Below are 26,678 nucleotides of genomic sequence, written 5' to 3'. Positions count from 1 at the left end.
AGGAGGGAGAGCAGAAACCGTTCTCTAGTCCTACCTGTCCTTTCAGATCCCATGAAAGGAATTGTGGAAACTCAGTAAACGAGAACCTTGCAGGGACCCAAGATATTCCAATTAGCACATCCTAGGAACTGTGTCATGCTATTTCATATTTGTGGGTAAATATTTTTACTATTTTTTTAAGAAAAGAAACCAAAGCAATGTTTTATGGTCCTGATGCTTGAATGAATATTGCACTAAGCAGATATTTTTTCATCCTGAATTTATCATGGCTAAGTGTTTCCACATGTTTTTTGGCCACAATTCCATTCTCTAGTTAAAAGTTATGAGGAGGGCTATAATGTGAGAAAAATCAATAGTGTTATTTTAAAACATTCAGCCGTGAAAGAACAATCAACGTTTGAAAAGAGGAGAAACAATCTATTTCAATGAGCAGTTAATATTAGGTAACAAGGCAGCACAGAGATAGATAAAGATTGAACTGAAAGGAAGGAACATTTAAAGCCTTAATTAGATATACTAGAGCTTAATGCCCCTCAGAAGAGTTTTTAAAAGAAGGTTACAGTTTTGCGTTCATTTGCAGAATTATGCCATTCAGGTGGCGCATGATAAATGTGACACTGAAAACTAATTTCTTTTAAAACAATCATGATTTGTTAAATTAAAATACGTACTGTTGGCTGGATTCTGCAGGAGCACATAATGACGCTCCTTCCCCCTACGAAGGTAACGTCGTGCTCCCCGGAGTAAGGTTACTCACAGGCCCATGTAAATAAGTGCCTAAATCCACGGCAATGCAAACGCCATCCTTAAATTAGGACTCCAAGCTCGAGCAGTCCTACCACAAACAGTATGAGACCTTCTCAGTGCGAAAGACCTGAACGCCAAAAAGGCAAACGACAACCATTTTCTTACTCTTGCGGAGAGGCACCTGGAGTCGGGTGTCCACCCTCCTATAATACATACATTCAGGCACGCTTGCCTATGTGATATGCCCCCTCCTTGTCACAGCAACCTAATGTATCCTTTACTTCAAAAGGTGTGACACAGAGTTTGAAGAGAATAGGATGCTTCACAAGGATTTAACAAACAAAACAAAAATCGGAACAAACTAGCTAACAGCAGGGACCCGTAAAGCATCTAAAAAGTGCAGATAGTAGAAAAACGGACTACATGTCAAAAGGTGAAGAGGAGCCAAGGGACTACTGAAGGCCGAGATCTCCAAAGTTTTAGAACGTTCTCCAAAACACAGGGGGACAGCTTGACACCAGACCCTCGCTGAAGCTTTGATTTACCTGCGATGCTATCAGCCAGCCAGTATTAGTCTACCCAAAGATAAATCAAACTTGTATAAAGTTTTCTCTGCCTAGGGTAAATCTAAACGGGTATTTCTCTAAGTCACACAGGCACCATTCATTATTCCTCCCTTTTGTGTTATCTAGCGCTCTTTCACCAGAGACGCGGCTTGAAGGACAGACGACACTCGGTCACAAGCAAAAAACCTCAAGTCAGCGTTTTGTCCGATTTCCCGTTTGTCACGGAGAGCCCATAAAACGTTTTAAAGACGTGCCTTGAACTAGGAGCATAGGTACGCTAGGCGCTATATATTCCACAACACCGAGACACCGAGCAACCCTCCCCTCCCGCAGACCCACTAACCTCCCCTGGCAGAGCGTTGATTTACCTCGCCCCCCCCCCTTCAAAGAGAGAAAACCCCGAGCAGAAAAAAGCAGGACCTGCTCGGCCCGTCTCCAAAAGGAGGGCAGGCAGGCGGTTCGCGCGGGGTGGGAGCCTGTTGGCGGGGGCAGCTGCGCCCCCGGGGCAGGGGAGCGGGCAGCAAGGCGGCGTGCCCCTGGGAGCGCCCCCGCCGCCCTCAAGGCCAGGCTGCGCCTGGCTCGCGCTCACCCGGCTTCAGACCTCTGCACGGCTGCAGTTTCTTTTTAGTAGCACGTCTCAAAACGTTACCTCTGCTCCAACTGCAGAACCAGACGGGAAGTAAAGCAACCTCAAACCTTTTGCCAAAACAAAACAAAAAAAATCCAAGGTCTTACGTTGCTCCTGTCAGAAACCGTGGCTGTGAAGGTTTCTCCGCGCTTCCCCCGCAGACACCCGGCGTATGAACGGCGGCAGCCCGCTGGGCGTCGGTCCCCGCCTCGGCGCCTGCAGCTGGCGTGGGGCTCCCCGGACGGGCCTCGCGCTTCGGCGGAAACGGTGGCAGAGGTCCCGTCGCCGCTCTGGCCCCGGCCGATCTCAAAGCCAGGCAGAAAACAAAACAAGCGCCGCCGCCTGCCAGGCCAAGGACATCTCGGCCTCGTGAACGGGGACAACGAACGCGCCGGCGAAATGTGAATAGGTTTAATCCAACACGGATTACTATTAAATTCATATTGTCGACTGGCGTAAGGGCCCCGTCAAACAGCCGCGAGTCGGGGGCTGCTCCCCGCGTGCAGATGCACAAGGGGGAGGTGAAGGCCGGGGCAGAAGGCTCAGGGAGGAAGCTGCCTGTAGCTGTACTCTATTTTATTTAGCTTGCGGCCAGTCCGCCCTGCCGGCGGCAGCCCGGCAGGGCCAGGCCAGCTCTCCGCTCCCCCAGCGCCGGCTTTTCTTATTCCTCCACCCAAAGTTAGGCTCAGGTTTGGGTCCAGGAGAAACGTGGGCATCAGCCCCGGCTTCACCGCTGACCAGCCTGGAGCCACGGACCAGTCGGCGCCGCTGTGTTTTACAAGCGGTCGTACGGCACTTCTGAACCCCTCCGTGAAACGTGCCGTGCGTACACTGGGAATAGCAGCGATAAACGATGGCGTCTAAAATAAAACCGGTGACGGCTCCTGCTCCCGCGCTGTCAATCCTCATGAAGGACTACAGAGCAAAGCGCTACATCAAACGGAAAAGGAGAGGGGGAATCTCCTCGTACCTACAAATACGTCTCCCCTAAGCACATCAGGAGAAAGGGGACTGAAACAGAAAGAGGGCAAAGAAAGATGAAAATTTGCCACAGATGGGGAAAAGACCAAAACCAACCACCTCCTGCTGTGCCAAAAATCTCGGTTGAAAGGTGACAGGTGTGTAATTCTATCTTAAAGGCAAAACTGCACTATAAAAGAGAGGCTGGCAGAGTTTAGAAAATAAATGCCAAATGTTTTTAGTCTTGCCTTTGAGCAGTTTCTTTTCAGTTGTCTTTAGTTTTTGTGCATGTTATTTAGTTTCCTGCAGTCCGCTTGCCAGCTCTGGCCGCGGATCTGAGAGGCGCTGGCCCATCTCTCGGCGGCCGGCTGCGCCACCTCGCTGCTCGGCTCCTCGTTCCCCAGCGAGACAGGCCCCCGGCTGCTTTAGCTGCTGCACAGCCACTCTGGCACCAGCTAAGGTCACTCCGAGTGACGGCGGCAAAGAAACAGCGGTAACTCCAGACAGTGTTATTGTGACGGTCTTTAAAATGCAAAAGGAGCAGAGACTCAAAATACAGCACTGCAGACACCTTTCAACTCTTGAATAAACTCAGAGCAAATGCAAGTGTAAAACTCAACCATTACTTTTTATGGTCTTGCCTCCTCTTAATTTAAACCTCTTCTGTTCCAGAAACAATGGTGCAGAAGAAATGCCTCTGCGGCGGAAAAGAAAGGGAATACGCGTATTTCAAACAGGGCAAAACCTGAATTTGACCAAAATTAATGCACCTGCCTGCCTTTGGCAATGCTCACCTTTTGTGCTTTCTGTGGTTCAGGTGCTGTTGTCTCCCGCAGTGGTCATGCATGACACGAGGAGTGAGGTGGATGTCGGGAGTCGCAGTCTGTTATGGAAGGCCTTTAAAATCAGCCAGGAAGCAGGAATTTATGAATTGTCCCACTGAACAGTACAGACAGTGATCTGACTCTTAAACCAACAGAAAATCTCTTCTCAAGTCTAGAAGCCATTGCAGAAATCCCTGTAAAACCTTGTTTAGCTCATTTCTGGTCACTCCTATGGGACTTTCCCATGGAATGTGGCGCCTGGACAAAAGGCGAAGTTTGCTGTAGAGGGGGGTCACCCACAGCACCCATCCCAGGGGCCGAAGGGAGAAGGGGAGCACAAGGAGGTAGTGAAGGTCTGGGTCAGCTGTTATATGGGGTTATAATGGGGTTGCTGCAGAGGAGAGAGAGGGAGAGTGCACGGCTCCTGGAGCGGGGAAGCGCTTCCCGGATCTTCTGCAACCTGCTCCAGAACCAACTCCTGTAGAAGACAACCAGGAGATTCCCACTAGACCAGTCCTGCACACAGACCTACACAAACACGGACAGTATCTTTCTTGCATATTAAAAGCAGCTGTTTTTCCTTGAAGAGAGAGAAATTTACCCACAGCGCTACAGCACGAACATTGCCGTCTCCTACTGGGTTCCTTTTTACCTGCCTGCTTACTTGCTCTTGGAAACTTTACGTTTTCAAGTATTTTTTTTTAATTAGGAAATCTCTTCTTAAAAAATCAGGAGTGGAGATTCTCTCAGTCACAGGATTCAGGCTACAAAACTTAATGAACAAAGTATTGAAAAACTGAGCCTGGAAGGTCACACGGGTCCTTTTTTCCTTCTCCCACAGCCCCTGTCCTGTCTGTCTCCTCCTGCCGTTGTGGAATTGCTCCGTAAGGACTCAGTTTTACGTCCCCTCGACAGTAAAGCTTCTGCTGACTGGAAACATACAGGATTATCACTGCCTTTTGAGCAGCTCTTTAATGAGCTTTTTGGAGAGGGAGATGGGTCCCTCTCCTATTAGTGGATATTAGGCAAAAAGGCAGATCTTTTATGGGAGGTCTTTGAAGGGACAGACCATCTTCCATCCCAAACTCTGCAAGCCACTCACAGAAAAATTTCTGCCTGCTGTTTCAAGACATCTTATCCTACTGATTTAGTTGAGGATAGCACTCGTGGCATTAGATGCAACCACGCATGACCAGCAAATATTAACCTACTAAAGCAATTCATTCATTTACCCCAACAAACGACGCGATTAAAAATGTGCCTAGGGAACGTTACACATCTATGGCTATGACTTGATGTTTCTTCCAAGGAATCTCTGGCTAATCCCTACTGAACAACTCAGCTTTAAGTTAAAACCATCAAATGAAAATGAACAGCCAAATATTTTAAACTATTGCTTTTTATTATAATTACACTGGAGCACAAATAAATAAGCACTAAATTATTGTAAAATATTGTCAATGCACTAAAGAAAGCAGAATTGATCTTCAAACAACATCTTATTACTTCAGAAGTATCAAAGTACATTTAATTACATCTTACCTAAAAAAATCAAGTACAAAAATGAAAAGAAAATTAATATGTATTTATACTGTGTATATAGAAACAGCTAGTAATATATGATTACAGTTAGCCTCTAGCTACTCCTTACTCCTACACAATCTCAGGCACGTACCTGACAATTTCTAATGAAATATGAAAAAAGCAACTTGACATTCAATTGTAAGATATTGGTAAATGCATTACATTGGAATGAACACAGAATGATTTCTTTTTATTTAAAAACCCTGTCATTTAAAAACATAGTGCCATTGTCCACTAAAAAAAAAAACCCCAAACCAAAAAACCCCATACCATTTTATACCATTTGCTTTAATTTGTCAAAAGGAGCGATAAAGTAGACATACATTGGCTAATATACGTAAACACATTTTTAGTGCAAGAATAACAAGACCTGTGACTTTACTGTGCTTTCTTGAAATCACAGTGCACTTTACACAAATTGCTACACTATAATGTTTAACTTCAGGAGTTTAAAGCAAAATAAGTGCATACCAAACAATTTCATATATACAGTCTTCGCAAGTGTGTGTATATATGTGATCTGTATGTACGTACAGATTGCATATTTATACAGACTACAGCTTTAATGACCGTGTGTTAGTAAGCACCGTCATTCACCCTGTGACACAGAAACTGCTGAGACAATAGGTGACGTCGAAAATGTTTACACAGCACTGTGATGGCACGCTCTGCACAACGATGCACCTCTGCTCAAGCAACGGAGCGGTCCGACAGCGACAGGACAGGACGGCGGCGGGTTTCTTGCTCTGGCTCTGTCAGCGACCTTTGGAAATCTGCTCAGCCTGAGCCTCGCTTCCCTTCTCAGTAACATGATTCTCACAGGCATGAGGCTAAACTCACGTTTCTAAAGTGCTTTGAAGGTTAAGTGCTAAGTCATATTTTATTTTTTCATGTACTGTCGCACTTTAAACCAATAAGCCATTGTTTCCATGGGATACAATGGAGGTCTGGAAGCACATGGGCAGTTACTTAGAGAGGACAACATCAACAGCGGTGAGCAAGAAAAGCAAAACGAGAAGAGTGGCTTTTACGGCAGGCTAAATGTACACACGCAAGTCTGTTTACGACAAGAATGCTTCAGTTCCCTGATAATTATTCCTATTATGTACTGATATGAAAAGGATACAATCGGAACAAACAATATTAAAAGCTTAACTGTTTCCGTTAACGTTTGCATTGCCCCGAGAGAGCTGCAAACGGGCGCGGCGCCCGCGAGCGCCCCGGGGCCGGCCACGCGGCGAGCGCGCCGGCAGGCAGCGGCCGGTGCCCGGCCGCCGCATCCCCGCTGACTCAGCACGCCCGCCTGTTCCGTCACCCGAGACTTCGCGCGCCTTGTGCGAAGGGCTCAGCTAAATATTTCGCACGTGGTTGTAAGAAATTCTTCTCTTGCCACAGAACAAGGAAGACAACGCATAAACACTTTCTGAACAATGAACCTGTTATCTCAACAGATTTCTCACGACCAACAAGTCGTCTTCTTTCCAGCAGATCCTGGAACTCGGCGAGATCTCTTGAGTTTTTCTTCTGCCATTTTCTTTCTTTAAAAAAAAAAAAGAATAAGCAGAATATACAGTTGGTGTCTTTTGGTTGTATCATGTATTCAAAGATACCTTCACAGCTCCGTTATTTGCAAATTTGTTCCGTCATTTGGGCTGTGAGGGGTTCTTTAAATCTGTACTTCAACTGTGTACCCATTCCAGCCACTGTATATTCGTAACACACACAAATATTTAATACATGTGGGTATTTACGTATGCACACATCTATGGGCATATACAGAGATACATGCATATATACATATATACGTGTGTATACATATGCATATATACATATACAATAATGCTAATATACATACACACATATAAACACACACTTTATCTTTTACAGAAATCTCAGTCTGGACATCAAAATATACATTAGTTAGTTATAAAATATTTAAAAACTTTTATTATTATTTCAGAGGCTGAAAAGAAACTACTACTGATAAAGCATAACTCAAACTTTAGCAATATAGATTACAAAAACCTTCTAAAATTTGTTATTTTTGGTTTTTTTTGATCAGCAATTATACCTGTGGCATTTCTGTCAATATAATTTCAAAGAAAAGCCAATATAACACAAAGTTGCAAACAATACACCTTTTCTTCTCAGAGAAAATAATATTAAAATGATTGTTTTAAAGAGGGACTTCCGTGCTACCAAATTGCAGGCGCATAGATAGAAATTTAAATACACAAAATATATGCCATAGCTTTTTTTTTTCTTTTTCTTCTTCTTCTTTTTTTTTTTTTTAACTCCACAGCAGTACAAGTTTCCCTCATTCTCATCAGATCCTTTCGGAAGATATTTCACTGCATGGATTTCACCCTCATAATCAGTATAAACCATCTCTTTCTCCTGCTAAAACCAGGAGGTCGTAATTCTTTGGTCATGACACAACGCTCTGTTAAAATGGGTGTGAGGCAGTACAGGACTGTTAGCCAATTATGCGAGCGGCCAGGAAGAAGAAACGGCGTACGCGGGAGAACGTGCTGTGTTGGCCTCTGCTTCAAAACCACGTGAAATGGAGACACTTCCCTTCAGGCTCTCAAGGGGTCGGGATCCCAGCCTTTACTAGTAACGACAGTTAACTGGACACAGCATAAAGTAAGGAAGTGTTGCTGCATTTGAAAACAATCAATACGTAAACATGTCACCTTTATTTTCCGGACCAAAGACAAATGTGGACAGCAATTGTGGCTGCAGAGCCACTGCCTCAGCCTGCTAAATGCCTGGTGCTCTCTTCGTCATGGGTTGTACAGTGCTTAGTCACAGTGAACCATGGTCTCCGCCAGGCAGCTGAGCGTAATGAAGGAAGCGTTTCTGTTGCAGGCTTTTCTGCAGAAAATTTGTTTTCCTTTCTTGTCTAAATAATTATAGCTGGAGATTTTAATAACTGATTAGTAAAAAACCAAGGGCAATTTAAGAGAGTAGCTTTACGAGAGAACTTGTGCAGAACACTCCGTATTTTAAATGCCATTGGGACATCCACATTAAGCACTTTTATTTGCATTGCTTGCAGTTTTATTATTTCCCACCAAAACTGTCCCCTCTCCAACCCGTCCCCCCACCCAAAAGCCACGCATGTCTAACGAGCACGACTCTAGTTAACTTCTACCGCCCTAGCACCAAGTCGCTTGTACATTGTGCCGTTAAACAAAACGTACAACCACATGCTTTTGTACAGAGGCCAAATCCAGGCAGGTAAGAGAAATAAAATGGAGGTGGTGGGAGGAACACTAGCAACATAGAAAATAGTTAATAAAACAGTATAACAGCAACATCATATAGTAAAATTCTTCATAAATTTTTGAATTTATAGATATACATATATATATATATTTAAACAGTGTATTAGTTTGGGTGTTTTCAATATATTGGCAAAATATTTACATTTTGATATCTTCCGGATCCAAAAAAATCCTGGATGAATATGTATGCCTTAATCCAGTCAGAAACTTAAAATCTCTCTCTTGATTGACAGCTGAGCACTGTATTGGTGTGTTTTTTCCCAGGAAGTTCACACCTGCAGGTAAGTCTTATGTTAGAGCCTTTGCCTTATTAAGAAAGCAGGCTACCTGTGCACGGCGCAGCACAGTGGAGAGGGCATCCTCCAGACACCCCTCAGATTGCAGTGTCCCAGAAAACAGTTTGCTGTTTGGAATAAGGAGGAGGGCTGTATTTCTTGGTCCCAGTATTCTTTTTCCAACTCGGCAAAATAGGCATGCTGTCCTGTTTGCAGAGTCCTTTTTCTGATTTCTGTCGAGCTTTTATTTCTTTGCAGAGGCAACGTTTTTTCTCAATCATATCCAGCATTGTATGATCCCCTTGCAACCACTGCATACATGTCACCTATGAGGAAAAATAACAAAAGGGAAAAAAAGGGGGAAAAAAGAAAAAAAGCGTCCAAATAACTATTCAGCATAGATCGAGTACGTTGGTTCTTCGCAGGATTAACGTTATTCATGAATTATTCTCATGCATTTCACGAACCAAAAATCTCTATGCCATCAAGAGAAACAAAGTCCATCTCTACTTCCAACCACTACTCAAAGTAAAAAAGAGTAATAAAAGGTCCCCTTTTCACTTCTCCAGAGCACTGATAGCTAATAAAGATAAATGTTTTCAGCAAAACGAGCACTAGTTATTTCTAGTTGGATTTTAAATGATGGAATAGATCTCAAAAAGGCATATGGATCTTAACAATATCCTTAAGTTGTGGAAATAAAAAATTCTATCCACTCACAACTATGTTTTATACTGCTTTCCAAATTCAATCTGTCACATTAAAAGCATAGTGTTAACACTTCAGACTATCCAGCTAAATATAACTCTATGTTTAATTTTTTAAAAATGATTTAATGAACTCCATGTGAATTATATGGATTAACCTATCCTACTCTACGATGATACTTCATTAACTTGAAGGCACTAAGTGTTTAGAAACTCCATGTTTTCATGCATTCAGAATATTTCAAAATATGATCCTGATCCAAAAAAGAGGTTAGCATACATGTAGTTTTAAGTGTATATCATAACGCCTCTGAAGTTTGAAAATGTGGCTTCATTTCAGTTCAATGTGGTGCTCACATGACTGAAAATATGCGTCTTCAAGTGCTTTAGATTGGAACCAAAATCACTAATAGTGAACTATCTTGAAAGGGCTCACTGTATACAAGGTATGTTTATACCAATATAAATCTTGTATAGCTGCAAATCAGTAAACTTCCTCTGAACACATGCTTTGCAAATTTAAAGTGATTTCTTCAGTCTCACGACATTTATTTTCCACGTTTGTCATAAATTTAGGACTTGTGTTAATAAACGTATACCATACATTTGCAGGGCCTGTTTAAGTAGCTTTCTGCTCTTGTCATGAAGCTGCACATGTACGGTAATAGTTTGACAGCACTTCATGGTTCATGAAGGAAATTTGTGTTTATTATTAACTTTAAGACTATCTGAGCATATTTAATAATGCACATGCATTTCCTTCACAAATCTTAAAATCCTACATCTGTATGCATACACCACGTTCCTAGCATCGGGGAATGGTCTTCTTAAAAGCCAGTAGAGAAACCTTCATGGACCGCAGTGGTTTTTGTGGTCAGCTTGAAATGTGTTTAGCATTTATTGACAAACCGATAGAGCAAATGCTCAGATTCATGGCAGGAAACAGAGCAAAAGAAATAAATGTGAGCAAGACTACCAGCAACAATGTAAGATGTGCTCAAATACAAAAATAAACAGAACAGAAATACAGAAATAGATATATTTGTTCAAATCCCTGTGTAATAAAAGGTTTTTAAGGTGTGACACGGGATAGAAGAATTTCAGATGAAATTACCTTTCTTTATACTGAAACAAGAGCATGCTTACCTATCTTCTATACTGGATAGTACTTTGCGTAGAATAGGTTTAAACCACAACATGAGTTTTGTCCTTGAATATACTCACAGCATATGCTCCTGAATGGCTGAGCTGAGCTAAAAGTCTTCTGTAAGACTACCATGCCTTATCTTTGTATTTGAATATTTAGTTTTCACTTTAGGAACGATCTATCATTTACTCATGGTCTGAGACATGTCCCCCATGTAAACTTTGAGAACTTACTCTCTTTGGGTGTCTAGGCCTGATCCAAAACTCACTGACGGAAACGGAGATCCTCCTTCCTACCCGCCGGCTCCACTTCCCAGGTCTTTGGCCACAACTCTACCCAAGACAGATTTCCTGCCACTCTATTCAATGATGATGTGTCACTACTTACGCAGCAGTTTCTTCATTTTTGCTGGGTCCTCCTACGTGAGACAGGGCAGGTACGCGGTCTGCACACAATTCATTAAACAAAATATTCACAACACATTGCTGTACACCAGCTTCTAGGCAGAATGTGACCACAGTAGTGCTCCAGCGTTGGTTTCCTCTACAGGCATTGGGAAATCCCTTCTCTTTTATAATCCATCAGGTAGGCCAACAGAGCACACGCTAATACCACATTCTTACAGCTTGCTGTATTCTTCCGTTACCATGCATCAGGAAGCACTGTCAACTGCACGTTCGGGGGTTATCAGGAGGGTATTACAGCCACGTCATCCACACTCTCTCTCCGTTGTACTACACTCAGTACTCCTGCCAACACAGTATCTTCTACTAGCTAATCTACTTCACAGCATTCGAGGGGACGCAAGGAGGATTTTGACATGCTAAGCCCAAAAATACCAACTGCAACTTCCCAAAGATAGAAATGGTGTTGCAGAATGTATCAGGTACACAGAATCTCTGCCACCCCCTGCAAAACAGCAGCTAAAATAAACCTAAGTGTAGGCAGCTACAGTATCCTGTTTTATACCGGTCACCGCACTGTGTAGCAGTTTGTGAAATCATTTATTATGAAGAATTTATTTGAGTTTTTCCACTTCCTGGTACAGAGATTTTTCAGGACTGACTGTGATTCTTTTTTTTTCACATTCTTTTTGCTTGCTGGCTAAGTTTTGCACGTCTTCTTAGCTGTACCATGCACATGGTGCGTTCCTCTCCTATAATCACATTCAGGTAATGGCATGTGCAGCGTGAAAGACCAGAACTGGTCTGTACAATGTCATTTGCTAAACTAGACCAAGTGAACCACATACGATGTTGAAAGACTTGGAAAAAAAGTTTAAAAGTGAGAAAAAAATGTTAATGTTTGGTATTTTTGCCCAGTTCTAGTGTTAATGTGCAATAAAATAAAAATGCACTGAGCAAAGAATGCCAACATCTTAAAGTTGCAATTGGGACCGAAGAGGAAATTGCCTGTTTGCAATAATAGATTAATGAACTAGATATGACAATTACCATGCTGCCACTGCATAATCCTGAAGAGTGTGAACTGAATTTTCAGTGTGTCCTAGACAAATTTTGGGTGCTAAGGCTCACAAGCCAGCACGGCACTCAACACAGCTGCTTAATCATGTCAGTAACCCTCAATGGCTTCAGTAGGCTACCCAGCTGTTTAAAGCTGATGTGCTTAACGTTGTGGATTTGGCCTAATCCTTTCTGCTATTGCTGAACTGATGGAGATCATACTTAGTTCCCGTACTAACTCTTTTCAGATCCTCCCTCCTTTCTGGCTTCAGCCTCCTCCTCAGGCACTCAGGATGCTGATATCACTGCTATATCATGCCAAGGGATTTGTTCGCTGTGAGACACAAAAATTAATGCTATTAAAAGTTAATATATAGAAAGAAGTATAGAAGTACAGCTTTCAGAATATTATACAGCTATTCAGCTCTCCTGTTCCTGAAAGATCCGACAGCATATGAGGAACCGTACATACACTGCTGCACATCAGAGCTTGGCTGTAGACATGGACATAGATGGACAGGCACAAAACCCATCAGCACAGATGGTGACGGCCACCGAGATGCAGCACAAGGAGAGGTAAGCTGCTTGATTTTGACCAAAGAGAATGGCCTGTTCTTACTGAAATGGAAGAAAGAGCCAGCGTTTCTCTAATGTTAGGACTGTAAGAACGGGAGGGGTCTCCTGGGGACTCCAGGCCTCTACTCCATCAGAAACATGTCACATAATCTTTTATGAATTATGAAATTTGCTTAATCCATGTAAATTATAGTTCTGATGAATTTTTCACTCAGGAAATTATGTTGGTCTAAGACACAACTTTCGGTCAAAACCAGAGGGAGCAACGCAGCAAAGGAAAACACCATCCAAAGGCCCAAAAGTTGGAGCACTCACCTAGGACTTGTTGGAGGTAGGCTCAGATCCCTGCTCCTAAGCAGGCAGTGAAAACCACAGGATAGCCTGGTATGCAGAAACCTTACCAGAATGTAGAGTGGTCAGATAAATTCTCTCATCTGAATGGGACTGAGTACAAATGTAAATGAGGATGTCTCAAGGGTTGGACAGTTCCCGGTAAACACACTAACCCTTCAATTATTCATTCTTCTCTAGTTGTCCTCAAAAAGAAAAAAAAAAAAAACCACAAATGTTTCTTCCAAAGCTGAATATCAACAAAAAGCAGAAACCTCTTCTACTATGCAAAACTAAATTCTTCTATCTAGTTTTAGTCACCAACTTTCTGGAAGGCCTTAGAAAAAGTAAATCTATGTTGCCTCCTCACTTTCACTATCCGCCCTAACTTTTCCGGTATTTATAGCCCCAAAATAGTGGAAGTGAATTACATCAAGATCTGTCAAGTAATGTCAGGTTCTATATTGGCAGTGCCATAGAACAAGAAATTATATTACAAAATCATATTTCAACTAGGAAAAAACAACTCTGTAATGCAAATACAAAACTCTAATTCCAAAATTACACTGATTTTAGGTGTATAACTAACAAGCTTCCATTAAAATGAAACGAGGCATTACTTGTTAGAAGAACTTGCTGAAGTAAGAGTTACTCTTTTCCTAGACAACTCTCTCTAACTTTTCTTTCATCATCGTTTTCCTCACTGCCTCTCTTCCGAGTCGCTTGTCCATGAAGCAGCTTCAGGACTTTCATTCAAATGCGCATATGCATATAAAAAAAATCAATCAGAAAGACAACTTCATCCATCCGCAAAACATGATGAAAAATGTTTTGTCTAGGAAAACCTCTCAAAGTAGAAAACAGAGCCCAAAAGACCAGTTCTGGGGAGCGTTTTAATGCTCTACGAATATCTGACAGACAAACTAGTTTCCTTCCCTACATAGTACAACTGGTACTTTTTTTGTGTGTAGGTGCCTCCATTAGCATTGGGCCTGTCTTCATTTCTTCTTACATCACGGACTGAAATTTTGAATTATTGTAGAAAGATAAATAGCAGTCCCAGTGATTCACAAATAGATGTATTGCATAAATCAGATTCCCGAGCTAGATCACGGAACTGTCTTTGAATAGAGGTTTGACAGAGAAAATATTTACAGTTCAATCACTCTTGCAGGACGATTCCTGTACCCAGAGGTCAGTATACTCGTCAGCTCTCTGCTACATTAGAATTTATGGAAAAAACTCAAAATCCCAGTGAAAAACCAAAACAGGCTCTGGGAAATAGTCAATGACTCACGATCTCAGGAACTGTCTGGTGTCACAGTAGACTATTTCTATCGCTAAAGCTGAGCAGGGGCTTTGCAGCGAGCCCTGCTCCATGCTGCACATCCCATCTGCTCCCAGCAAGGCGAGGCTGGAGCTGCTCTACCGTTCTCAGAGAGACGCTAGATTCACATGAGTGCCCAAAATACAGCTGTTTAATGCAAAAAAAAAAAAAAAAAGAATGACCATAACTCTTTCCCTTTTCTTAACTAATAAGATAATGGAATAAAGGCAGAATATTCTCCAGTAATACAATTATGCAGCTACTGACGGATATGACTTTCCACACTTGCTAGCCATGGTCATTAAGTGTACAAATCGTATCTTTATGTAGGTGACTATTCAAAGAACGAGATATGACTTTCTGGCCCTTCAGGAATTGGACATTCAACATAAGGAACACGACTCAAAGTGCATTAATATAGTGCACATACAGTTTTTTATGAGTTACTAAATGCATGTATGCTACTGAAAAAAATACGGAAACACCTTTAAGTTATATACGTACCACGCTATCCCAAATAGCATGGCCTTTCCAAAAGTAAAAACATGAGTGGGGCAAAAAGAAAATATGAGAGCAGGACTGAAAATACGGAATGAAAAATCTCAGTGCCAGGCCTGGGGCTCTGTTTCTTGAGTGTATTGAATTTTGCTTGCTCATGTGTGACAGATAAGTAGATACATGAATACAAAGACAGATAATGGTCTCTCTTGATAAAAAGACTTACGTGATATGTAAGTCCCACTCAAATCTTATTGTCACGAACTGAGTCCCACGTAACTCAACGGTGAGCCCAGGACACCAGGCATGCAGCTGCCCAGCGCTCCTGCTTTTGCCAGCGATGAGAAAGAAGAACGTGCAGGGAACGAGCGCTTGACTGACATCTGAAGTGCATCTTCCTCTCTGTTGACTCAGGGGCGGCTCAGAGGCCTGTGCTCCCAACCTGGGCACTTCTCTGAAGTTAGGCCACAAGGTCTAAGTGTAGGCAGGATAAATCCATGCTAATTCCCTGTGCTGAGAGGCATTTCAGGCAACATTTCGTTGAAAGGTGCAATGTAATTTTCACAAGCGTGTCCGTGAAAATATGTGCTGCTAAAAATCCCATGGTGGGGAAGCGAGTTTTGAAATATTATAAACAGCTCTATCACTATTCACAAAGCCAGAAAATGTTGAAACTTTTTCGTTAACTTTTGAATTTTCTAACATTTGAATTGATCATCTGATATTTCCTACTCTGTACACTTCTTTGAGTGGGGGTTTCTGTGAAAGCTCTCTTGAACTTTGAGTGACTTAAACGAAGTATTTTCCGCTACAGTTTAGATGAGGGCTTCACATCATGCTGTGCCCCGTTCTGATGCTTCTCCTTGTGACACCCTTGCTGCTAAGTTCTTGGTTTGCCTGTTTCAAATGCTGCTGGTTTGTTTGAAGTGGCATTGGAAGCTCTGGGCAGCAAGGGGGACCCGTGATTCAGGCAGTGTTTCCATAATTTTTTTCCTAATACTGTAGATTCACACTTACGTTGCTGAAACTGTACAGGTTATGGGGCCGAGGAAGAGGCTGTTCTCTTCTGGTCCTTCTGAGTGCCTTCCCTCTCCTATCGGATGGGCAGGGGGGCTGACTCTTCATTTACAGGAAGGATGGGGAAAACCAAATAATGCGCATGTGACCATGGATGACACGTACAAATATCCTTTTCTTCATGACAGTTGCATAATATAATTACAATGAAAGCCCAACAGCTGATGTGAGGCCATAACCAAGTGATCTTAAACCAACACAAATTAAAATGAAATAAAAACATCAACCACATTTGGAGGAAAAGGATTAGAAATGCCTCCTGTATCTGAAAACAAAGCCACCTACAAACAGTGCAATCTATGAGCAGTGCTACATATCATCGAGCAGAGGCCAAGCATGCTGGTTTGTTTTGGCAGGCTAACAAGAAGTGAAGCAGAAAGGCCTTCTGAAAGCCACTTACCATCCTCTCTGAGGAAAAGGTACTCCCTCCCTCTTGCCTGCTGTGAGACAGGAGTTTCCAAACTCTCTTTCCCACTGAATCTCTTGATGGCACCTTCTGTGATGCAGATGGGTCCCAGCCCTCTGGCCAGGTAAGGTATTTCCACTCGGGAGGGTGTGAAATCCCACTCCTAGGCAGGTAGCTGCGTGCCACAGGTGCAAGCGGCAGAAGGCCAAGTTACGTAGCAACAGTTACTTCATGATCTGTTATCTGATACCCTGCGAGCTTGACACAGAGATCCTCTTAGCATACGTTTGCAAAGGGGGAGTTGTCCAGTGCAGGAGTTGAGCAAGAATCAGGTTTCAAAAAATCTGACACGTGAGCTCCTTACCCATTTGAAGCCAACAGGAATTTGCCCACTGACTTCATGGGTCCAAGAGTGTGACCACAGTTTATTCAAACAAATGTTAATAAAAAACCTCAAATGTTGTGAAAAGCCTTCTGAAGAGAACTTGGAAAATTATGTTGGACAGGTTTTCTTTTGCTACAGCTATAGCCATAGCATATGTGCATTAGCTATAACCAATGCACTGCAGCTGAATGCTGTTAATTCCAATGGCTGTAAGAGCTGGCAAGTGAGGGTAAATCTACAGCCTGCATCTGCAGTCATTTCTTTTATCTCTGACAGAGGTACTCTGGAATAACATTGACATAAAAGACAGCATAATTTGGCCCAGGATAGGCAGTCATTCATATAGCTCTGTACTGCTAATCAGTTCTCCTGTTACTGTTAAATTCAAAACAACAATTGGTTAATAATACAAAGGTGATTAAAAGTAACAGTATGTTCAGGAACACACAGCATGTGCAACGTGAGCTGTGAAAACAGACACTCTCGGTGCGATTAGCAGTGCGTGGCAACGTCCCCCCGGGAACACTGGAGAGAGTCATTGCAACTTCTTCTCCAGAAGTGTCGGAGGTGTTTTCTAGAAGGTGTTCGATGTATGCCAGCAACCACATTAAAACGATCCCTGTGCATTCACGTACATATATCACAATCACACGTACACGCCACGTGCTAAGCGCTGCCACAAACTACCCTTTGGGTTCTAACAGCCACAAATCCTTTTTAAGCGACACAAGTAACCTCTCTATTTTCCCTTGAATAGCAAGGGATAGTAACTGAAAGAGGCATAAATAAAACAATACCAACAGCCTGTATTAAGCATATGTTTTTATAGACTTTGATAGTAGTACCAGTACACTTCTGATTGACACATATAATATACTGGAAGTGTAAGAAAACACATTTCATGTTTCTTCAAGGATTTTTCCCTCTGCATTTCTAATGCAATACAAGCCCCTATGAGGCAATTTCTATTTTTGTTCATATAGCAACTTCTTTAAAGTTACTGGCACAGATTTGGAAATATAAGTTTGCCATTTAACCTGTGTTATTTCGGCTGTTGCAGGAATAATGTAGGTGCTATGATCACATAGTTAGCTGTTAGCATCTCGGTCTTAGAACCTAGGTGGCAACAGTTTTAAGCACATTTGGGCAAGGATTCCCCTAGTGCATCAGCCTTTATTTTAACAAAATAGCTGGGTGGGAAGGAACACTTTGTAATCTTACACTGTACATTTAACAATAAAAAGTTCACTGACAACTGCGGTTTCAATGTAAAAACTGCATATGCATCACATTTTAGGGCTATTTCTTATTGTAACATAGAAATTGCTGTGTTTCATGCTTTAATTTCCATTATTTTAAATTTCTAAACTTCTGGAAACATGTTTTCTTACAAACTACTTTCTTCTACTACAGTAAAAATAATAACCAGAGTGCCTATAAAAACTATTTTACTACTTAATGCAGATCCTGTAATTATATGATGCAATATCCAAACAAAGCTCTGGATGCTTTTCTCCAATACAAGCCTCACTAAAAGATGGACTGCACTGTGTTACGCGCTATAGCCTCACTGACCCTCCTCTTTGAAACAAGTGACAAGAATCCTTGGAACTCCCAAGAATTCCAGAAGATTCAAGCTCATGAAAAATTTATAGCTACTCAAAAATTAAATTAGGAAATCGTTCGTAAACCATTAGCATCTCTGATCCCAGCCCTTCCGTTTCATGATTCATTGTTTCCAATTACTAAACATCACAGTTACTTTACACAGAATCAGTGCTGCACATAGGATTACACCTCAAATTTTCCAGTTATTCTTAGACTATTGCTTAGGCTATCAATAAAGCAAACTTTAAATGATAAATTCACCATTCTGCATTACATTTTTATACTGGCAATTGGTCCAACTAAGATCTTCCTGACCTTGCATTATTGACACATTTGGAAACATGCATTCTTATGCAAGCTATTTTTTTTACACCAAACAACTAACTGTCTGAAACGTACTGCTTGATCTATTGTTAATTAACACAGCCTGTAAATGCTAGTATTTTTAAAACAAGAGTTTGTAGAGCAACTATTATTCAGGATATTGTGTAAAGTTGTCTCATGCATCTCATTTATGCAGTGGATCATCACAAAGTGCATTCCTATTGAGACTACTCATGAAAAATCAAAGCTTAATCTATGCCTTTGCTAAGCAATAAACATAGAACTCAGGCAACCCACCATGATACATCCTTTCGTTCACTGTAAAATAGAAAGGAAAATTCAATATTGTGTTAGGTCAATTACAGGAGCAACAAAGGACAGAATACCCAGACTTTGCTAACGCTGAACGATGCAGAGCTTTCCTGTAAGTGTGTTTTGCAGTACAGCACCTGCAGTGTAACACTCCCCATGTTTCAGACTTCAATAAGATTTCAGAAGGGGTTACTAAACCTGGCAGTCCACCTCTTTCTTTTGCTGGCACTACTCCACTGCATGTGTCGCATAGCTGCTCATGAACCAGTTTTTCCTAAAACACTCGGAGAGTTTGAGGCAATGACCTTAATGACCACTCCAGCTGGCCCTGCCTATCACTCAGTACTACATCCACGGTATAAAACACCTGTAATTAGTGTTTCTTAATCTAAATTGTGGTTGTTTTTAAAAACTGTCAGATTCTGAATCTTATACTCAGATGAACAGCCCGTCCCGCTTCGCGCCCCCCTCCAAGGGGACGTGGAGCAGTGAGAGCTGCCGATGGTCAAGATCCTCTCTCTCCTTAGGATCCAACCTCTGTGGACAGCAAAGGCTCTGACTACCAGGGAGCTGAAGGCAGCAGGATGCATGGTCTACATTATTATTTCTTGTCACCCACTAGTGGCCAGGAAGGACATAGACATTGTATTTGAGAGAAAGAAAAACAATGGAAACTAGACCAAGACTGTGAAGAACTAAGAGAAAGTGGACATTGAGGCCAAGTCGAAAGTTACAGAAATATGACGTGGAGACACCACAATTAGGTTCATTCAAGCAGGTTCCAAATTTACTGGACCTAGTTTTAGCCAAGCTAAAAACACACAGATGAGCTTCAGCATTCTTCCTATTGATGTCAGTGCTAGAACTTCCACTTCCTTCCGTGGGATTGCTGCTTATATACTTATGAGCAACAATTATCTCTCCCAAGGACCAGAGCCATGACTTGCATGCCATACTCAAGCATGGTAGCAGTAAAGAGCATCAAAATTAGTTTATAACGAAACTATTTTGTTTCTCTACTAAAATGATGCATTATTTATTCCTGCAACTGCAGATGAAAATTTATCTTTTACTGTTGTGACAATTAAAGAACCTCCTTACACTGTTTTTTCAGCAAAGCCTCTCTTCCAGTCTTTATATTTTTCTAGTATTTTCTAGTGTTTTCGAGAAAATGGTCACAAGAATCATTTTAAAATTAAAATCATAATAACAATATATGGAAGGAGAATGCCTCAGCACTGAAAGTACCAGTGTCCACAATTCCTCTTTCTTATTAGGTGATCTAAACACATAAATACCTCAGATACAGACTATGAAGTTGTTTTACAGATAAAAAAATTTGAAACGTGCTCTTACATTTCTCCTTTTTTAATTGTGAAATTTAGTCAATGGTTATTGTCTTACATTGAATGCCATTTCTCAAGTATTGTATAGAATGTATGGGGGACATTTAGGAAAGAATGACCAAAAACCAACACTGAACGTTCAGAAATGATCATAGTCTTGTAGGTGGTCATGCCTGCGTTTTGGTAGATCCACAACACATGTTTATAAGACACAGATTTCGACATATAATTCACTATTAACGTCAATTTGAAATGTACTTAATGAAAACGTACTACAGTAATACACTGTACTGAGAGCATCTAAAGAATCCCAGCGTGTAAGAGTCTTCCTTGGCACGAGATGCCTCATCTACTCTAATTTCATACAATTCCATTTAATCGGGAATTGCTAAACAACATAATACCCAAATCTAACATAGACATGATTTATCAACACATAGAATAGCTGAAGTACAGGCAAGAAACTAAGACTGGCACCCACAAGCTTTAGAAAATGGGATTCATTGAGTACAGCGGTTACCTGTATCTTATTTCTGCTTTTCTATTTAAAAGATGATCTCTAAACGAATAACACTTGCTGATACAATGTGTGACGTTGATTTGCCATTAATGCAGCACACTAAGCCACAAACACTGGTCTGCTATGGGTGCAATTCAAGTTCAGGCCTCTAAAGTAGAGATTTAAATTTCTATCTTAAAAGGAAAGGCTAAAGACAATGCATGACTAACAAAACGTTCAACTTCATATTAACCTATACACGCATATTACCTGTAACATAAGTGAACAAATTGCTAAGCAGCAAAGGAAGGCTGTTTCTTGCCGTCACTTTTGTATTTTGAAATTTGAAGGAGAAACCAAATAAGCGCCATCATCTGATTATTATTAATTCAAAAAAAAAGAGTAATGCTATTGTATTTTCTCCTTTTTGCTACTTTCTGTTTTACTGCTTGCTACTCTGTTGTAACTTATAAAACTGTGATTATAAACTCCAGACACTAAATGCCCTTTTCCAGATTGTAAAAAGGACATAGGCCTTAAAGACCCAACCCACGAGTACGTTTGTATTAATTACCACCGACTTGAAAAGGCTTAACTTCAGGCCGCTGGCCCATAAACACCGAGCTCGATTAATGGAATGTGCTCTTTCCCCATCCTATTTTCTGCTGAGAAAAAACATTCCTTGGACCTTTCATTTGTAGCTTATGAGTGAAACAGGAATTGGTTGTTGTCCTGAGTGAGGTCAGAATTTAACTGTGTCAGTTTAAAGAAAAAAATGAAAAGGATTTTCTATTATGTGATTTTATTTGGGGTGAAGGTTCTTCAACACAGTGGCTTGGTTGTGCTAAAAATTTCTTAGTATTTCCCGTATAAAAATTTGTCTTCTAAGATTTTTCTGAGTAGCTGCTGCCACTCTGCTGCAGCAGCTTACGATGCACTGTGACTGGTCTGGCTGGACGAGATGATAAAATCATAATATTAAAAGGAATTAAAAGGAAGCAAATTCACCACTCTTCTCTAAATATTTAGGTCTCACACAGAAACACATACGATTATCAAAGAAGCTTCAATTCCGTGAAGAACTTAAACACATTCTCAATTGGAAAATATATATTAAATGTCCTCTTGATTTAGAGGGATATTTTGCTATTTAAAGATAAGCTTGTGCTTTGCTGGCTCAAGGCCCGGGAGCTGAGCCTACATCCAGTTGTGTGCCGATTAAGAATAATTTTACAAAGGGTTAACAAATGATTGTTAGTTGTTTTAATACCTGCTTAATCAATTGTTATATATTTACTGTGGACTGCAAAGAGTAGGAAACCTCAAGTAGTTTCAAGCAGTTTGAAACCACAGCTGATTAATACAGTGTCTGTAATGTTCTTGTTAAACGGACTCATGACGTATAGTATTTTCATATGTTTCTAAGGTTCAACTGAACTGGAGAGACTTGTCTTTCTAGCCTGCGGAAGGCACTTGTCCAGCCAGTATTTATGCACGCAAGATTTTATGGACATGGGTCATCATCCCTCAGATTTACTGGAAGTCCATCCTGGGAACAGAGTTAGGGTTTGGAGGAGAACAGCCTGACTGGTTGAGGGCATATTTAAACCTAGAAACCAACGTAAGACACAGGGAACCAAAACAGCTATTATCAAACATTTTTTTAACCACAGAAAGCACTCATGAGAAACACAATCTTCAGAATATGGGGCTGTTAAAGTAATTTTTTTGAAGAACAAGAAAGCTTAAAATTACTAAAAACAATCATCTTTTAAAGTTCTCATTTAAAATACATGACATTTTTATTTTCATTGTTTAACAAGACAAAATGAGAATAAAAGTAGGTTATCAAAAGTGGGTGCTGGCATTCATACTTTTTTTTTTTTATAATTGGCATACACATAATGTATATGAATAGCCACACATTTCTAGTGAAAGACTATGAACAAGCACACGTACATATACATAGATATATAAACATACTATACATACATACATGAGTGAATATACATATTTATGTGCATACAGTATACAGACAAGATACTATACAGGTACAGTAAGTGCAATATACTGTATAAGGCTATACAAACATCGAAAGATTCTGGTGAAATGATGCCAACCACGAGAACAAAGCTTGAATGATGGGTGATTTAACACAGATGGTGGGAAAAACCTTGCTGCTCTGTGTCGTGTTTTATGCAGCAGGCACACACGGTTCAAACAGAAAACATGGTGCAATACATTCAGTTCATATTTAAAAAAGGTAAGACGAGTGGGAGCGCGTGGAGGTAACTGAAATGTGTATGAGCAGACAAATAAGGCTGTTCTACCTAGAATACACAATGCCTGTGTTCATTTACAAAGAATGCCTATATATAAACCCATGCTTTCATGAATTCATGCCATTTTTTATTTCTACTTTTTTCCTTTAAGAATATTATAAAATTCTTGCCCTGAGTTAAACATAAATACACACAGAAAAGGAAGGAAAAAAAAGGAGACTGCATGCTTCTGTTGTTTTTTTTTTTTTTTTTTTAAACCAAGGCACAATGTCTTCAGTAGTGGTTGCAACACCATTTGAAATCAACTTAGCAGTTGTTATTGTTCTGGTCCTGCTTCCTTCTTAATGTGACTAAACTAATTGTTTGCACACAAAAGTCTCAGAACAAGTTTAGAAGTGAATTTACAAGTTTTTGAAGAGAGTAAGTAAATTATTTGAGAAATGTCTTAAAGAGAGATTCCCTGAAGAGGAAGGAATATTACCAAATGAAATTCCTTTATAGGCAACTTACTGATGTTTAGGCTGAAATTATTAATATCTCTCTTTAACACAAATTACATCGGGTTTGTTTCATTTTACTGTAACTTGTTACTTATTTTTTTGTAGGACCACATACAAAGCGGTAAGAGCAGCTAAAAATGAGATGAAGAACTTGCAGTTAATTTTTAGTTTCTCGCTGAAGGCAGGCCAGGACAGTCATCCCGGGAATTCAGTGTTTCATGGCTGCCAGAGGTATAGCTCAGTAATGTTGGCTCAGCAAAACCCCAAGGCTTTTAAGGTTGGCTACCATCAGTGTGGGTACATCCCCCTGTCTCCTCAGCGTGCCCAAGTCTCTCGCCGGGAATACGAGGTATTCCCCTGAGCCGGCATGCCGTTCCCAGGCCGGATCGTGCCTGTGCCCCACTCCAGCTCCAGGCAGCACGGCCTGGGCAGAGATGCTGCGATGGGGTAGGAAGCCTGGCTCCACGGGCACGGGGCACGGCACGGGCATGGCGCAGGGCATAGTCTGGCTCGCCCAGCCTCACGCCGCCCTCGCAGCACTGCTGCTGACCCCATGCAAAGCCTCTGCAACTGGCAGCAAGGGCAGGAACAGGTGCTGGGGGCCCCAGCGCGTTTGCCTCCATCTGGGGGTTGCTGGGCTGCTAACATCTAAATTATGAACATTCTTCGAACACTGTCCACACTGCTGCAAAGTGCCCCACGGTCCACCTACAGTCTGCACAGCTCCCTCCCGAAGGAGGGCAGCGCTCCTCTCCCTGCACGCTGGCCACCGGGGCACAAAGCATCGCAGTTTTCTGGTGTCCATCACAGGTGCAAGTTTCCATGGGACAGAGGCATCTGCAAAAAGGACCTAATTGCAAAGCACTACACAAGAGTTTAACTCAGATTTTGGGACTAAGTTCAGACTTCAGTGATGTGGTAAGCCCTTTGGCTCAGGGTGCAATGTCACCCCTGGTACAGTAAGCATGGCCAGTATCTGCCTGCTGCTCTGGGACTCCTCATGGGCTGCTGTTTAGCACCTCTGAGGGATCAAACCCATCATGGACAGACCATACAAAAATCCACGGGCAAGAAGGGAGCTGCTGGATTGCTGCCCTGTGCTAAGTGACCTCAGACGCATCAGAAGAAGGGCACCCCTTCCCTTCACAGCTCTTTCTTCCTCATATCCTCACTATTTTCTTTCCTTTTTCTTGATAAAAGCATTATTGCCTGAAGGAGGAGACGATCATCCGCTTTAAGCCTGCTGAGAACCTATTTCCTTTCCCTTACAATCAAGCATGCACAAAGGGCTAGATCTGCCTGTCTTCTTGTCTTCCTCCTGGTAGCTTGCACCGGACTTCTCACCAGCTTCCAGGGCCTATCTAGTATAACTGACCTCTCAGGGAGCAACAACCTAGATTGTGCTGTACCGCCCAGGGCATCTTTCCCCACAGATTCCTCTGTTAAGCTAAGGCTATTTTTCAAAGTGCTGAAACACACTGTCCCCATTCTATCAAAGACAGGCACAACATAACAACCCTCCTGAAGTCACGGACCACACAGGTGACAGCTCCTCATGCCTGTCCATTTCCTTTCAAAAAAATAATGTTTACTCCCAGATCTGAGAAACAGCCATGTAAAGGCAGTCAAAAACTTTGTGAGAAGAAAGTGAGAAGCCGCACAAACACTGCATTTCCTTCTTTGTCAAAATATTATTGTCTTTGAAAACGATCTCTGTGAGGAAACAAACATCTTTTTGTACCCCACTGTCGGGTTTACAAAACTCATCTGAGAACAAGAGATCGGCCTAAGAGAATGGAATATCCTGCCTCCTTCTCTCTTCGTTATACCTTAAATAACGGCAGTCAAGCTCACACTTGAAGGATGAGGAAAGGCATGAAGAAAGAATATCAGCCTAGTTTTCAGAAACGGCAAGATCTGATCACTCTGTTCCCTACACCTGATATTTGTTTTCTGTGGAATTACTTTTCCTAAAGCTGACCTGCTTTCACTGCTCGCTGCTTCCCCCATCGCATCTCATTTGTGTCACAAACTAGCCCTTTTTAACAGGTGTCCTAAAAGGCCATGAAGAGCATCGTCACCTTTGGAGAACAAGCAGTCACCTAAGACAAGCATTGCTGCTGTGCATTCACAAATCAGTGTGTGCCTGTCTGACAGCTATTTGTGCCTGCAAGGCCAAGGCAGAGCCTGATGCTATTGAGTGCTATGGCAAATGAGAGCCATTAAAACTAAGCACGGGCCTGGGGACCTCCCGTGGCTGCAGGGCGAGCTCAGATATTCTCCCAGCCTGGTTGCGCTGTGACTCAGGCAAGGCTTCTCTCCAGCCCTGAAAGGGCCTCTGAGCATGCACTCTCCCATGCTCCTAAATCAGAGTCCTGGCAGCGTAAGACCCAGCAATGCAGTGACCTGCTTCTGCTGCATGACCAGACCAGCTGAATGCTGAAGAAAAAGTTTTGGGACAGCAACAGCAGGGCTGTCTGCCAACAGAGGACAGCTTTGACACATTTGCTACTTGCGCCAATCACGCAGGAATGCCTTGGAGGTGAGGGATGCTGGATGGGGAAATTCCATCCACTTCAAGGTTTGCGTTTTCTTTCCTTCCTTTCTTTGTTTTAAATAAGTGTTCTCTATTTGCAGTTCATATATTTAGAAACAATTTGCACTGCTTTGGACCCGTGTACAGATTATATGTAAGGCCAGATTCAAGCTGAAACTCCTCATGACGCAATGTGGAGCCTTCCCTAAAGCATTACAATTCTTCTTGTTGCTCTCATCCAAAATGTTGACAGCCTATTTAGCTGGACTGACGACAGCAAAATTTTGCCTTTGCGTATGCAAAACATTTGTCCTTGCAGGAAAAAGAGAGCTACGTAAAGTGATCCAATTGCTCCCTCTCGTGGACATGGAGCTCTGCTGCACTTTGTAAAGGCCTGAAAGCGTGCCAAGATATTCAACAGCTCAAATTCTCCCAGATATTTTAGCAGTGCCAACTTCATAAAAGTGCGTGTGTGACACTT

The 26,678-nt window shown here is 41.8% G+C and overlaps 1 protein-coding gene and 1 long non-coding RNA gene across 7 annotated transcripts in view; both read right to left on the bottom strand.

Annotated features, from left to right (window-relative positions):
• The window catches only part of LOC138068171 (uncharacterized), a 126,377-nt gene extending 124,275 nt beyond the window's left edge, over positions 1-2,102 (bottom strand). Inside the window, exon 1 of the long non-coding RNA XR_011142837.1 lies at positions 2,049-2,102. This is a non-coding gene — a long non-coding RNA (uncharacterized lncRNA). The remainder of the gene's footprint in view (positions 1-2,048) is intronic.
• Positions 2,103-5,108: 3,006 nt separating this feature from the next.
• The window catches only part of NYAP2 (neuronal tyrosine-phosphorylated phosphoinositide-3-kinase adaptor 2), a 185,743-nt gene continuing 164,173 nt past the window's right edge, over positions 5,109-26,678 (bottom strand). For 5 of the 6 annotated variants that reach the window (XM_068954295.1, XM_068954291.1, XM_068954293.1 and 2 more), the window contains one exon: positions 6,752-9,200. In XM_068954295.1, coding sequence (XP_068810396.1) covers positions 8,973-9,200 — 228 coding nt within the window. In that variant the 3' untranslated portion in view covers positions 6,752-8,972. Of the gene's footprint in view, positions 9,201-26,678 lie in introns of all 6 variants that reach the window. The other variant, XM_068954296.1, reaches the window with a different exon arrangement.

Source organism: Struthio camelus, chromosome 9, assembly GCF_040807025.1.
Source record: "Struthio camelus isolate bStrCam1 chromosome 9, bStrCam1.hap1, whole genome shotgun sequence".
In the NCBI taxonomy this organism is placed as follows: Eukaryota; Metazoa; Chordata; class Aves; order Struthioniformes; family Struthionidae; genus Struthio; species Struthio camelus.
This window is presented reverse-complemented; position numbering and strand designations above follow the sequence as displayed.